The sequence below is a fragment of the Euprymna scolopes genome, chromosome 14 (assembly GCF_053919585.1).
Source record: "Euprymna scolopes isolate OS-2025 chromosome 14, ASM5391958v1, whole genome shotgun sequence".
Classification (NCBI taxonomy): domain Eukaryota; kingdom Metazoa; phylum Mollusca; class Cephalopoda; order Sepiida; family Sepiolidae; genus Euprymna; species Euprymna scolopes.
The window spans coordinates 20,757,559-20,773,959 of NC_136495.1; the positions used below are offsets into that span (position 1 = coordinate 20,757,559).

A 16,401-nucleotide genomic window follows, 5' to 3' on the forward strand; every position below is an offset into this window, starting at 1 on the left:
CGAATAAATAAATAAAAAAACACGTAGATTTATGAAGAAAAAAATCTTTACAAAAAAACAAGGTTGTTTTTTTTTTTGTTTTATTTTATGACATATCAACCCTTTTGGGCTTATTTAATGTCGAATTCAATAATTTAAAAAAAAAGATTTTTTGGGGGCCCAAGTTCTTTTATATCTTAAGATATTTATTCATAATGTTTGGTTTGGTTGTTTTGTTGTTTTGTGGCAAATCAATCCTTTTGGGGTTATTTAATACCAAATCCAGTAATTGTAGAAAAGGTTTTGCAAAGAAAAATAATAATAACATCAACAATAACTATAACATCAATGTTTGGTGCATTTTAGATCAGGAAGCCAGTATCTTCAGACAATCTGATTCTGATAGCACTAGGGAATAATAAACAAAGGAACACATTCAAACATTCCTCTACAAGTTTTGAATTTCAGACAGATTTTTTAAAAAAATGTATTCATGGTAAGGATTAGAGTTTCAGCAGTAAAGAAAAATGATCAGTGATTGTAACAAGTGTTTGTACACAAAAAGTGACGTTACAGGTTGAAAGACGTGTGACACAATAGAGACAGATGAGACTCCAATGTGGAGAAAAGTACATTTGGATGGCAAAGCTATTGAGGCTGTCCAGACATCTTGTTACCTTGGTGATACTATTGGAGCACAAGGCAGAGCAGGTACTAGTATGATTACAACAGTAAGAAGTGGATACAATAAGTTACAAGAACTTCTGTTATCACTAACAAGTTACCATTATCAACCAAAAGAAGAGTCTATCACACATATGTACACAGTGTGATGATGTATAGAAAAGAAACCTGGTCAGTGAAAGTTGAGGATATGTGTTGCATGAAGAGAAATGATATGAGAATTATATGATGGATGTGTAATGCAAGTCTTAAAGACAGGTTTAGATCTGGTGACCTCAGAGGAAGATTAAATCTGGACAGTATAGGGAGATGTGTGTAGAACAGGAGACTTAATTGGTTTGGTCGCATTGAAAGAATGGATGAGAGTTTTGGGGTTAGTAGATGTAGAACAGTTGAGGAAGCAAAATCAGGGGAAGGTGAAGGAAAACATGGGAGGAAGTGATAAGGGTTTAACCTGAGAGAAAGAAATATAAATAAAGATCTGACCAGGGATAGGTTTGAAGGTATGGGTTAATGGGATGGATGGATTGTCAATTGAATAATGAAGAATAGCATAAGAGGATTGAAAATGATGAATGGAATGTAAAAACAGGATTCAAATCTATATTATTTACTTCCTTATCGTATGCTTTTGAGAAGCCTGCACGTTAGGATAAGCATACTTTGGCCTACAAAATAAGCCTGAGCTGCTTCATTGTCATTTCCCTGGTAGGTATGCCTCAGGAAATTAACAACAAACCAATCTCATCTCAGAAAGAAGGCAAAGCCGAAAAAAGTGGACCTCCCAGAACTGGACAGAACCATATTTCAGCCCGACAGCAATAAAGCCACTGTCAGATTAATTTGTATCATAATTCTATGATAAGGATTTGAGAGAAAGAAGGATAAAGAAAGACTTGGCCAGAAATAGGTTAGTTTGAAAGTTAATTTCTAAAAGCTGTCCAACATATGCTAGTACGTAAAACAAATGTTAAAACATGACGATAATGGTGACAGTGATGATGATGATGATGATGATGATGATGGTGGTGGTGGTGGTGGTGGTGGTGGTGGTGGTGGTGGTGGTGGTGGTGGTGGAAAAGAAAAGAAATAACTTACGAATAATTATCTAAGCACATTTCCATAGTATTTACAGCAGATTTCAATTTCCGTTGCCATGACGACATCTCCTCTGAATCCTCCGATTCAACAATTGCATAGATCCTTTCCGTAGCATGTTTAATCGGATGCTTGTCATATGACACAAGAGAGTCTAGAAATGTCAGAACAAAAGCAAAATTCAGACAAAAGTAAATATGGTCGACTTTGTGTTTTAAAATAAAAAAAAAAATTTTTAAATGTGGATTTCTGACGAAGGAATATTTTGGTTATTTTAATACTTAGACGATCTCATTTATAGAGAAACTTGAATATTAGTGGAAGCCTCCATTCAGTCTTGAAAGACAATGGATACTCCTGTAAGAGTAGCTGCATGTGTAATTATGAGGCAAGGGTTGCACAATCTCCAACCACAATCCTCCTGAATCAGCACTGCTTGAGTTCAGTGGCAAGGAGAGGTTCAGGATGACTAGAAACAATGCCGAGATAAGCAGAGAGCACATACAGCACCTGGAATTCCTAAATGATCACCCGTTTTAGTACCGACTAAGTTCAATGTGTCTTAATATATATATATATGAATGCTCCCTATCTTGGGTTGAGCATATTGGGGAGCATACTAACAAACTGCCGCTAGCATATAAAGTAATGGTTTTGTTTAAACAAATGGAGCTTAGGCATTTGGACAATGTTTAATCATTGTAATTTCGCATACCCATCTTGTCTCGGTTATGAAGGGTGTATTACAAATTTCAAGGTGTTGACCATCTTATAATTTATTTCTTTTAGGTACGTTGACATGTACAATTCTTGACCGCACTTGTTTCGTAGCGCAAAATCATTAATTTAATTATTATATCAATCAATGAATCTATTCTGCCCTTAACTCCTCAGAAGAAATAGCAACCATCAATACATTAAAATAAAACAAAACGCATTTGGGTATAATTACAAAATCCTAAACTTGGGAGAAAAGTTGCAATTGCCTTTTATTTCTTTTCTTTTATCACGCCATTTTGAATTTTCAAGTAAAGTCACTAAAATTTAAATTTTCGTATTAATAAATTGTATTCATTTTGATATACACTAAGAAAAAAATATCTTACTTAATATTTTATTAATTTATTATTTATAATAATTAATCTCTCTCTCTCTCTCTCTCTATATATATATATATATATATATTTACTTAATAATTGTAATATCTATAACATATATCTATTTAATTTTTATACAAAACTAATAACATAATAAATTGAATTTTATTTCCAGTAATAAAATTTGTTGATTAAATCTAAATTTTACATCCATACATAATTTTATTTTATTAATATTTTAATTAAATTTAATATTACAGTAGTTCTTTTATTGTCATTTAATTATTTTTGATTAATCTTTCTTATCTATAAACTGTTCCTTTATAATATTTTTATCGCAATGTGTTTAAAATCAGTTAAAGGTCGATAACTTATTTTCGAATTTATACAATCTAATTATATAAAACTTTTTTTATTGTACTGAAAAATTATATATATATATATATATATATATATATATATATATATATATATATAAGCAAAATTATAAATACACCAAGCCTCAAAGGTAAAGAAAAGGAAAAGAAAATAGCAATAATTGCTTCTGACGATGCACTGATAGAAAGTGCTTGAGAAAAATATGGCGGAACAACAACTTTTGAGTGGCATTCTATATAATATGTCTACCGAAATCAAAAAGATCACTCGGCAAATAGAAAAGTTATCCAGAAAGATCTGAAAAAAGAATAACTCTGTCGTGTTCAATCAGACATGTCTAAATAATGACTTGCTGCCAAAATATACAAAAATATATGATTTATGAAATTATATAGTAATTAAGGAACAAAGAAGCACATATTTTGTGTAGCTTAATTGCCATATATTTTCAGAACTTACCACCTAGCTCTACTCACATATTGAGCATTGTTGAAGTAAATACTAGAAAATATCTCAAGTCTATGGGGTCTACATAACAAATTGAAATTCTCTGAATTTCAATTTGTTATGTAGACTCTTAGAATCTTGCTTAACTGGTGTCTAAGAAACATGGATCAAATTTAATGCAAATTTGAATTAATCTGAATTTTCAACTTGTGTTCAATTTTCTAGAATCCCGTTAAAATACTCCAAAGAAATTTTGGAAAATATTTATTAATTTATGCCTAATACATTGTTAAATTTATTGTTAAAATTTCACAAAAATCGAAGGTATCTGATTTTCTAACAGAGATGTTGTGCAGAAACCACATATTTTATGATGGGATTTGATATATACCAGCAAGAAGAAGCTCTATCTATAGGATTACCATTGTCCCCAGTATTAACCAATCTGAGGAAATGGTGTTAGGAATGATATGTCGCCTCACCAGGAAGATGCTCAAACATTACTGGACCATGTGAACATTATCCGTCTATCTATGCAGTTCACGATGGAAAAAGAACATAACAAATTATCCGTTCCTAGATGTACAAATAATGTACACTGAGTAGTCATTTGTATAGCAAAAGTCGAATTTCACCGGACAATATCTAAATTTCAATTCACACCATCCATATAATCTAACAAAAGGAATCATCTGTTGCGCAAAACATGTTGAGCAAAAGCAATATGTAGTAACGGCAATGCATATCAAGAGCAGATGGACAGTTTAAGAAAAACCCTCCATCAAAACATTTATCCAGAAAACATGACATCAGCTCCAAGAAATCTGGACCAGATACCAAAGGAGACCAGCTAAAAACTTATCACAGTTTGCATACCATATATAAAAGGCATGCTTGAAAAACTTTAACGAATCTGTAATCCATATGACATCAGGACAGTATTCAGGAGCGACTCAACTCTTTGAAAGCATCTTGTGCGAATCGTGCCTCCTGTGGAAAAAGTCATGACTAAAAACTGTATGAGATCTCATGTAAATATGGAAAACTATACAAAGGTGAGACATGCCGTCCACTAAAAGTAAGAACGCCGGAAAGCTGTAATATGTGGGGAGGTTGAAAAGTCAAGTATGGCTAATCACATATTACCAGCTTGTGTGACACAATAGAAACAGATGAAAACTCCGATGTGGAGAAAAGTACATTTTAATGGCAAAGTTATTGAGGTTGTCAGACACCTTGTTACCTTGGTGATATGATTGGAGCACAAGGTGGAGCAAGTACTATTATGATTACAAAAGTTAGAAGTGGATACAATAAGTTACAAGAACTTCTGTCATCACTAACAAGCAGAGTGTTACCATTATCAACCAATCGATTGATTGCCTGCTCTTGCCAGGAACTCACTTCATTGTACTAGGAGGAAGCTCACATGCCTCTCGCAATGACTTAGTCCACAATGCAATGTAGTCTAAATTGCACTGTAGAGAGCCTTGTGATTTTAGACTGTATAAAGATGTTAACTTTAGTCAAAATCGAACTCTTCCTTTTTTAATCAAATTATTTTGATTATGAATTTTCAATACTTATCGGAAGCATTCTGATAAAAAAAAAAACCTATCTATGAATACTCCCAAACACAAAGTACATTTGTGTGAAAAAATTTTAAAAATCGGCCCAGTTGTTTCGGAGTCCATAGGGAACAAATTCTAGCACACGTAGACAAAGTATCTTTTAAATATGAGTAAAGATTACTAGATTTTTTGCATCTTGGTTTGCTCTTTCAACATTAACAGGTGGGATGGAGAGGTAGTGATCTGAGGTGTACCGATTAATTGGCAGGTAATCGGTAATCGACCTAATGGGCCACTTTGTTGATTAATCAGCTGATTAATTACTTTTCTCTTTCCTATTAAATTTAAACTATTTCATCACTGCCAAGTGACCCATCAGATAACTTTAATACATTAACATAGTAACAGCTAATTTAACTTAACATTTGTTAATTGTCTGGCCACTGTTATGGCTTTTTACCTTTATTGAATAAAATTACAAAATACAAAGTACAATTTCCAATTCTTAAATAAATATAATTAAACAATTAGATATGAAAAAGAGAAATTACAAACCAACTACCAAGTACAAATTGTAATTCTTTAAGTGAATAATTATAAACTGAAGTTCTGCACCTGCTGATGCTTTACTTCCTCTTTTATTCTTGCTGCTTGCCACCTCTGCTCTCATAGTCTCCTCAGTATTTTAAGTTGAATACTTTTTGTAATGTAAAAACATTAGTTTCTCCTTCTCAGGACACAGCCTGTTCCTCATAGGTTCATACACATTACCATCTGTATTAAAGAACCTCTCACTCTCTACAGATGAAGGTTGTACATTTAAATATTTTGATGCCAGTTTACTCAGTAGTGGTAAGGTCTCCTGTGTCTTCTTCAAACACTGAAATGGATCATCACCTCTTGCAAGTAATGGTCAAGTTCTTTTGTACACTTAACCATAAGGGATTTACTCCTTTTGAGTTCAGATTGTGATTCTTGTATTTCTGTTGTAGTTGCAGTCTCTAGGTTTAACTCAGCTTCTACCTGCTCTAAGTTTTGATTTGTTACTGTAGGCTTATTCGAAGCTAATTCATCAAACAGATTTGAAAGAGATAAAGTTTTACTTTCATTTTGATCCTCTTGACCCTTAACAGAACTTGAACTTGGAGTGTATCCTGTTGATTCTGCTTCATTATCATCAGAAGATGTAGAATTCAATTCTTAGTGTTTTCCATGTCATTTTTTTGGAATTTAAATTTGAATCTTGGATCTAGAAAAGGAGACACACAAGTTTTTATCATTTAGCTAGTATGAAAATCTTGTTTCCATAGATTCATTGAATTGTTCTACAGTGGTAAGGATTCTGCTAAAGTCAGAAATATCAGAATTAGATTAGACAGTTTTGAAAGAAATGACCTCAAAGCTAAAATTGTAGGTAATATCATTGATATGGTTGAAGTTCTGTGACTTGCTTCTTTGGTGATTTCTTCAAATGAACTCAGGAACTGAACAATTTATTGAACAAGTCCTCATTGTTAAGTTGTTAATCTTATTATCAACAGCATACATTAAAAGAGCTTTTTGTTGTTCTAAATTTTTTTCAGCATATAATATGTTAAATTCCACCATGTGGTCACATCTTGAATGAGTTTATGTTTTTCCAAATTAAGTTGATTCTGTACTTCAGCTAATTTACTAATGGAGAGTGATTAAAGTGAGAGACTATATTTCTGTTAGTTGTAATGATTTTCTTAACAGCCTTTTATGAAAATAATGAGTCATTTACTGAGAGTTGCTACGTATGTATGAAGCATGAAAGTTATTCTAAACCACGTTCCCTTACACTAGCAACCATATTTGTTCTGCATCCCGCAAGACTAAGAAAATTTTGTTGAAGATTTTATATTCATCCAGAACATTGTGCAATTCTTCACTTATTCTTGTACCTGTGTGAGCACCAGAGAATGGAACAACATTAAGTACAGCTCTGCATTGTTCAAAGTCATTTGAAAACCAATAACCTGCCAAACTTAGAAAAGGAGTATTATCTGTTGTAGCTGTTCAAATGTCTGTAGTCAAAGAAATGCTGCTAATTTCATCAACAGATGATTGACTTTTTGTTTTCACTTTTGTAAATATATTGGAAATTATTTTTTCAGTGAAGTACTTTTTTTATGAAATGCTGTAATTTGAGCAAAGTTTTGCAATAAACCTTTTAAATCGAATGTCAGATGTTACAGAATATGATTGAATATGAGCAGCATTTCTCTTATCAGATAATGGATCTCTTGTGACCAGACGTCATTAATATCCCACATTTTCTTCTTGGCCAATATTGATTCTATAGTAGTTTGGTGTTTTACTGGAGTCTCATAATTGCTGCCACTTCTTCCTGGAATGTCTTGTTCCTGAACATTCATTGTGGTTTTTTTTTTCTCATCTGAAATTTTTGCTTCTTCTGGATGAACATATTAGTCATTGTAAAAGTTTTTGTTGGTTTGCCACCCTTTGATATTGTGGTTTGACATAACTTGCAGACAGCTCTTTTATTATTCTTGGGATTAACATCAAAATACTTCCAGCAGAAACTGGTTACCGTAATGGTTGAAGATTTTTAATATTTAATTAATTTTTTTACGTATTTAAATTACTTATGTCTAATATTAAATTAGTTTTTTATTTCAATAAAATATGCATTGTCCCAACCAGAAAAATAAAAATATTACATAATGGCAGCACGAGACCAAAATGAGGAACAAGAGTATAACTGATAAAGAATATATTATTTTTGGTTCACGCGTGGTTGCAATTTGCTGTACAATTACTCTACGTGAACACTGAAGGATGGGGTAATCATAATAGGTCTGGCAGTAGCCTTATAATTTAAAACTCTCACGCATTTCCACCATTCGACTAATAAAAAAATTGAAAATAGCATCAAATTCAGCAAACAACAATCTTTATTATCGGATAAAAATTGCAACAAATTTACAAAAGAAAATGTGTAATTCATTTTCAAAATTTATGTATCATTTAATTTAATGAATTAACCATTGAAACGTGATATTAAAATCCAGTTTCCTATCAAATGGCTCTAAAGAAATTGTACCCAGCTTTATTTGCCTAGATGCACAAAGCAAAAGAAAATGCCCATACCTAGTGTTTTGTACAAAATCAATGTTTTGAAAGTAAATAAACACAGCAAACTTTTTTTAAAGCGAAACTAATTTTTCTTTCCCCCCCCCCCGAGTAATTTTTGGTTTTAATTTGAAAAAATATTTTTAAAAAGTAGCTTAAATCATAATCCTATTTAAATAAATTAATTTAGATTTAAAAAAAAAAAAATGCAGTGCTAATGCAGTGACAATGCCATGTTATTTTTTTAAATAGTATTTTCAAGTTGAATTCACGTTTTACTGTATCTTTTGTTTATTAAACTAGCATGGGTGCCTGGCGTTGCTCGGGTGTTTGGAGGTGTGTGTTGAACAAAAAAAAAAAAAAAGTGGTAGTAGAAAGGCAGGCTCGAACCCATACCACAAAAGAGAAAAAGAATGGGGAAAAAATGTGACGTCTTTGCTGTTACGACCAGCGCCAAACCAGAAGTGACGTAGGTTTAAATTAAGGCTAGACAATCGAAAAGAGAGGATGACTTTCGAAAATATTGCTGAAAAAAGCGACCCCTCCCCGTAGAAAAGTGCCCAGTTGAGGGTGAAGAAATGAATGTTTTTAGCCAATTTTTTTGGTATTTGTCGTTTGAAGGGTCGAGCTTCAAAACGATACTGATCTTGTGAAAATCCGTCGCCTCTGTCGAAAGTTTTAGGCAGACATGCAAACATACATACATACATTTATATAATGGTAGCTCAAATTTTCGATTAAAAAGCTTGCCCTATCTCTAAATACCGTTCATGTAAAATTTCAAATGTTTAAACCAGAAATTGTCTGAGTAATTTAGTAGAGACCGCAGAGGTCAAATATTTTTTTTAAACTTTGACCCGTATTATGAACCCTTAACATTTATTGTTTTGGGCTCAAATCAAGTTATTAAGTTAGATCCATGTCCAAGGAACCTATATCTAAAATTTCAAGTGTTTATACCCAAAATTGGCGGAGGAGTTTGATAGAGCTCTCAAAGGTCAAATTGTTGAACTTTGAACCCTTAACAGCCAAATTTCTGGCCGAAAACCGATTACAAAGATTTCCCCAAATCTCATTACCCTGTATATCAAATTTCGAGTCTGAAAATTGACAGAGTTATTGTGTAGGGAAATGTACACAGACAGACAGACAGACAGACATGCGCACACACACACACTTTCACTTTTATAGATATATAGATTGTTGGGTGAAAGTATAGAATACTTACAAAACACCCTCCCCTTCACATGTTGAGAGTGGGTTTCTAAATAATAACGTTATTATTTCAGTATGGTATCTGCATAAGTACAAAAGAAAAAAAAGTTGATGCGATTGTATTTTTTCTGAAGCTTATCGGTAAAATGTTATGAAGTGAAAAAAAAATCACCAAATTTCATAAATCAAACCATCTATTTATCATGAAATTAAAAAACGTTGAGAATTTAATTAAAATTGAATAACTCCTAGTAATGTTCACAACCAACAGCCAAGAAAAAAGAGGGCTGATGACAGTTGCTTGACAGAATTATGATGTAAGAATAGAAATGGAATGCAAACAAAACAAAATGAATGAATCAAACAAAAAACATTCTGGCTTCATTCAAATTAACATTGTGATTGTTTAAAAGCGATTTACTGGTGCAACTTTGAGGAAACAAAATAATTTCCAACTATTTTATTTAATCAAACAAAGTTTTATAACATTGATAACAAAAGAAGAATTGTAAATTTTTATTAAACAAAACATTCAAGGAATTGTAAAAGAAAGAGATGCGACTACTTTGTTATTAATAATGTTATCTTTAACTACAACACAACACCAAGAACTCTAGTTGGGTACTTTAAAGGTTTTCAGGTACGGTAAGAACGAATATTACATTTAAATCCACCACAAATTTATAGTTTTGCTGATATAAAGACCTCATATTTTTCTTATATAATAACGTTACCATGACCGTGTTGTTTGACTTATCAGACAAATCAACATGGCTACATAGGAAAAAGATGATGTCTTATATCAGCAAAACTTAAATTTGTGGTGGATTTAAATGTTATATTCGTCCTTATGGGACCCAAAACCTGTATAGAACCAAACTACAGTTCTCAGTATTGTGTTATAGTTAAAGGCAACATTTACCAAAATTTTATTTGCTCAAAGTTGCGTTTTATTTTTAAAAAATGAAGTAAAAGAAAAAAAAACAATAGCATCCCAAATTCTCGTATGAAAAATGAATGAATCTCATTAAAAAATTCTGGTTTGTGCGAATCATTTTGCTTCACGTACATGCTATGAAAAAGTCCTTTCTGATAAATGTTTACCAGTCAAAAAAATATTCTGTTATTCTGAAAAACAGCCAAGTTAGTTTGCTTATTTTAAAACTGGTAAACATTAACCAGAAGGGACTTTTTCTGGGCATTTAACATAAAGCAGAACGGTTCGAACAAACCGTAAATAAATCATTTGTAAACAATCACAGCGTTAACTTGAACAAAGCCAATACAAAAATAAAATAAAGAGGTTAAAACAATAAAAAAAAATAGTACTTATGCAGTGAATTTTTTGGAAACCCATTTCTTAACATGTGAAAGAGGGAGTGTTTTTTTAATTAGTCTGTTCTTTCACCTAACAATTTAATAAACAATAAAAAATAAGTGATTTGTGCCACAAGCAGTGAAGAAGGATAACTGATCTTTTTTTTTCTCTGTATGTGTTTGATTAGAGGAGGGGTTGAAGTAACCACCTCAAATGGATGAATGTGATCAGTGCCAAGCGAAACAGAAGAGAATTGCAAAGAAATACCAATTGTATAAAAAAAACTATCGTTGATAACATGCAGCTCTCTCTTTTATTAAAATTAAATTGATATTGAACATGTACATTTGCTTTAATTAAATCACCATGATAAACAAAGTGAAAAACATGACATAAAATTATTACATTTTCTTGAGGATACTATTAAAGAAGTACATGGTGTAAAGAGCTGACATTTGGATATAGCATTCTACAGTAGGTATTGATTAGGCATATAATATTCAAGATTTGTATGCTTTAATAGTTTTTGTGAGACATGATTTTGTAATTAGTATATGTTTATGACATTTGGTAGTTTATTTCCGCCATCAAAATTGCTCATATCAGCATTTTCATCAACTTATAATGAAGTCAGTTGCAGCTGAAATTGTTTTTAAAAAAAGGCATAATAATCATTTTGTGTAGAATTGTATTGAATATTCATATTTACTGTCATTCAGTTTTATTTGATGATACTTTAAAAATTGTCCATCAGTGCTATTATAAATGATGCAATGTTTATTTTTCACACCTCAAAATGAAGGCCAAATTTGAATTAGAAATAATTGTACTTTTACTTTCTATTATCTTCTTATACTAGGAGTGATGAACGCATCTTTTGTGATATTTTTACTTGTTACTTTTTTGTCAGTTGGTTTAAAAGTTGCCATAGTGTAATTTACACATATCCGTGCTTCTTGACCCTCAGCAGCGTAGTGTATCCTGCTGATTCTGCTTCATTATCATCAGTGGAAAGTAGATGTAGAATCAAATTCCAAATATGTTTTCTATGCGAATCTTTTAAAATTAATATTTGAATCATAGGCCTAGAAAATAGACGTACACACGTTTTTATCATTTAGATAGGATGAAAGTCTTGTTTCCATTGATAATCTGAATTGTTCAACAATGGTAAGGATTCCACTAAAGTCAGAAATACTAGAATTAGATTGGACAGCTTTTGACAGAAATAACCTCAGAGATAAATTTGTAGGTATTATCATTGATATGGTTGATGTTCTGTGACTTGTTTCTTTGGTGATTTCTTCAAATGGACTCAAGAACTGGATATTTTTTCAAACAAGTCCACATTGTTAAGTTGTTAAGGTAGGAATCTTATTAATGCACACATTACAAGAGCTTTTCGTTGTTCTTAATTTATTTTCAGCATATAATATGTTGAATTCCACCATATGGTCACACCTTAAATGGGTTTGTTTTTCCAAATTAAGCTGATCTTGTATTTTAGTGAATTTGTTAATTGCTAATAGAAAGCGATTAAAGTGAGAAATTGAATTTCTGTTGAATGATGTAATGGTTATCTTCACAGCCTGAGTTACAATGTATGATAGTTATTCTAAATCACATTCTCTGACATCACCAACCATATTTGTTTCTGAATCTTGCAAGACTAAGAAAACTTTATTAAAAATTTTATACTCATCCAGAACATTGTGCGATTCTTCATTTATTATTGCACCTATGTGTGCACCAGAGAATGGAACCACTCTAAACACAGCTCTGCACTGTTCAAAGCTATTTGAAAGCCAATGACCTGTCAAACTCAGAAAAAGAGCATTATCTGTTGTAGCTGTCCAAATCTCTGTAGTTCATGAAATGCTGCTAATTTAGCAAGAGAATTGAATTTTTGTTTTACTTTTGTAAATATATCGAAAATTATTTTGCAATGAAGTACTTTTTTGATAAAAAGCTGTAATTTGAACAGAGTTTTGCAATAAGCTTATTAAATCCAATGTCAGATGTTACAGAATATGGTTGAATAATGACAGCAATCATTTCTCCTATCAGATAATGAATTTCTTGTAATCAATGGTCATTGATATCCCAAACTTTCTTTCTGGCCAATATTGATTTTATTGCAGTTTGGTGATTTACTGGGGCTCATAGTTGCTATCACTTCTTCCTGGAATGTCTACCCCTTAAAACTCATTGTGCTTCCTTTTTTTATCTGCAACTTTTGCTTCTTTTGAACAAACCTTTCTATGATGATTTAACATATTAGTCATTGTAAAACGTTTTTACTGATTTGCCACCCTTTGATGTGATGGATTCACATAACTTGACATCAAAATACTCACAGCAGAAACTGGTTGCCATAATGGTTGAAGGTTGTTGCTAATATTTAGTTAATTTTTTATGTACCTAAATTACTTATGTATGATATACAATTTAGTAATTTATCTCAATAAAATATACATTATCTAAACCAGAAAAATAAAAATATATATGTAATGATAGCAAGAGATTGAAAATGGGGAACAAGAGTATGACTGATGAAGAATGCTTTATTTTCGGTTCGCACATCGTCCCAGTTTACTGTACAATTCCTCAACATGAAAACTGAAAGATGAAGTAATAATTGTCTTTGACAAATGATTTAAAATAAAAATAATAATGTTAATCTGATAAGAGAAAGGAGGATAATTTTCCATATGCTTACATTTATTTGCCTCAAATTCATTGCAGTTGTAAAAGACTGCATGTTAACAGCGTGTCATACCTGTTATTTATCTGCTGACCTTCTTCTGGTGAATCTTGTCAAACTCAAGAATCTTTCTGTCAAAATCGGGAATCTGCACCAAATTTCGAACAGAACCCTTCATTTAATTCATGAGGAGGAGGGAGCATGTTCTCGTTTTGTCAACATGACTGGTTAGAATTTTACGTAATTCGCAATTGGATTTTGAGTATTTCCCACACTGAGTATTGAACATTCAATCTCCAGAAAAATGTCAACTACAACTGAACTTTACTAAGAACTTTATCCGTTACAGCACGTCATGTTTGTTATTTGATATGGTGTAGACGATGTATGCTTCTTTGATAAATTTTCACTGGCAAACAAAAAAGAGAGTTAACTGGTCTTTATTTATAATATAATTTAATCAGTATTAGTCTCTTTTACGACAACAAAATTTGCTAATAAATCGGCATTAGAAAACTTATTAATTGGCTGATTAATTGATCATCGACCAATTTGCTAATCGGTACATCCATGGTTTAAAATTCACTGAACTTAATTAAGTTTAAAAATAAAATTTCAATAAATAAAAATAGAAAATAAAAATTTAAAAGATCTTACAACCTGTTGGAAGATTGTCCATTAAAAAATGTTGTGCTTCATCCAAGTCTCCTTCTTTTTCTGACTGCAAAGTTAGTTTCACTTTGTAATAACTAAAACAAAATACAAAAAGGAAAATAATAAATGGATTGATCAAAAGCAAATCTCCCTTTTAAATATACTTACTGATACAACTATATGCATATAATAATAGGAAGTTAATTTCCACCCCCCTCATGAATTCAGTCACCATAGGACTATAAAAACAGAGGCGCTACATATGGTTTCAATATGATTACGCTTCTTGCCAATAAATGATGTTTGTTTCTACAAATTAACATTTTGTTTGCATTATTGTTTTTGTTGTCAAAATAATTTTTTTTTAACTAGTTAGGTTCTGCATTGCCATTATTATAATTTTAGAAAATACTAATTTTCTTCAATTAAAGTGAAAAATTAAATTAACTACAATTAAAAAGATCTTACAAGTGCAAGTAAATACTAATTTACTAGTTTTGTTGATAGAAATACAGAATAGGAAATAAAAACAAAAACTAAATTGGAGAAAAAAAGCTACTTATGCAGAGAAGGTACCATATTATTTTTTTGTAGTATTTTCAAATTAAATTCAAGTTGTATAGTATATTCGACTTCAGTATTTCCTACATTAATTCCATTTAACCTGACTCTTAAAGAACAAATCAGGCTTACAGGAAGTGGGTGTAACTTTTACTCACTCAAAAATCTACTTCTGCTCTCCCATCAATCACCAGAAATTCTCGTTCATCAGAAACATTTTAAAGCTCAATCCATTATTGTTTTATTTTCTTATTGTGATATTATTATCAAAATACAGCTTTCCTTAATAAATATCAACTGCTCCCCAATTTATGACATATTTTTATGGTGTTGCAACTGACTAAAATCCTATTCAAGAAATACTACAATGTAATTGCCGATCACTAAACAAATATGATGTCTCCTTTTCCTCTATTCAGCAATATACCTCTGATTCAAAAAAAAAAAAAAAAAAAAGAATGATATTCTTAAATTATAATGATTGCATTTTTACAAAACAAATAATACATATATAATGTTTACATAAAAAACATATTCAATCATAGATATAAAAAATGAACACTAACTACAATTCTCCATCTTCGTAAACGTTTGTTATGACTACATTCACAGAATGCAGGAATACAAAAAATGATTATTTTGATTATTCCAACTATTGTTCTCATCTTGAGTGTTATTTTTACAGTGGCCGTTGTAACCTCTGACCTTCTTTTGGTAAATCTTGTTAAACTCGAGAATCTTTCTGTCAAAATCTGGAATCTGCACAAAATTTTGAACAGAACCCTTCATTTAATTCATGGGGAGGAGGGGAATATATTCTCATTTTGTCACCATGATCAGTTAGAAGTTCTATGTAATTCGCAATTGGATTTTAGTATTTCCCACACTGAGTATTGAACATTCAATCTCCAGAAAAGTGTGAACTACAACTGAACTTAACTAAGAACTTTATTGGTTATGCCATGATCTTGGCGGAAATTCCATGTAGATACCCGAGTTTGGTAAAATACACCTGAAGAAGGTCTTAGGTACATCAGCCGAAACATTTCAATATATTTTGTTTCCATTAAATGCCAAGTTGTGTCATTCGTCAGGACTCTTACCAGTCCAGAAGAGTTTGTCAAAAGGTAGTTTAAATTATGTAGAAGCACAAAAAAATTAACAAATAATCAACAAATAAATCTCATCAAAGACAACAAAAGTCACTTTTCTAGGTGTATTTATGCCGAGGGAGCACAAATATGTCCAATCTGTCAGAGCATATATTAAAGTGCTTATTAAATAAGCAAAGAGATGTGACACTGGGGTGATGGGACAGGGTTTAGTGCTTGTTTGACAGTGCGGGACCTATTAAAATTCAAGACTCTTTCCCTCACCTTGTCCAGTGAATGGTAAATGCATTCAGAAATTAGTGTTAGGCTATCCGCAGTAGAATGAGCTTGTTTAAATGTATACTACCAGTCAGAAAGAAGTTGAGTGGTGGATTAGCACTTTGTTAATTAACCAACTCAAAGATTTTAGCAAAGACAGGGAGAAGACTAATGAGGTGATAATTGAGTGGATTAGTTCTTTCACCAG

The 16,401-nt window shown here is 31.6% G+C and overlaps 1 protein-coding gene across 1 annotated transcript in view; it reads right to left on the reverse strand.

The window, feature by feature from the left end:
• The window catches only part of LOC145292890 (bifunctional FAD diphosphatase/FAD synthase-like), a 117,430-nt gene that overhangs the window by 17,009 nt on the left and 84,020 nt on the right, over positions 1–16,401 (reverse strand). The window contains exons 7-8 of the mRNA XM_080139026.1: positions 14,269–14,357; positions 1,762–1,915 (exon numbers count right to left, since the gene is read on the reverse strand). Of these exons, the coding sequence (XP_079995152.1) occupies positions 1,762–1,915; positions 14,269–14,357 (243 nt within the window). The remainder of the gene's footprint in view (positions 1–1,761; positions 1,916–14,268; positions 14,358–16,401) is intronic.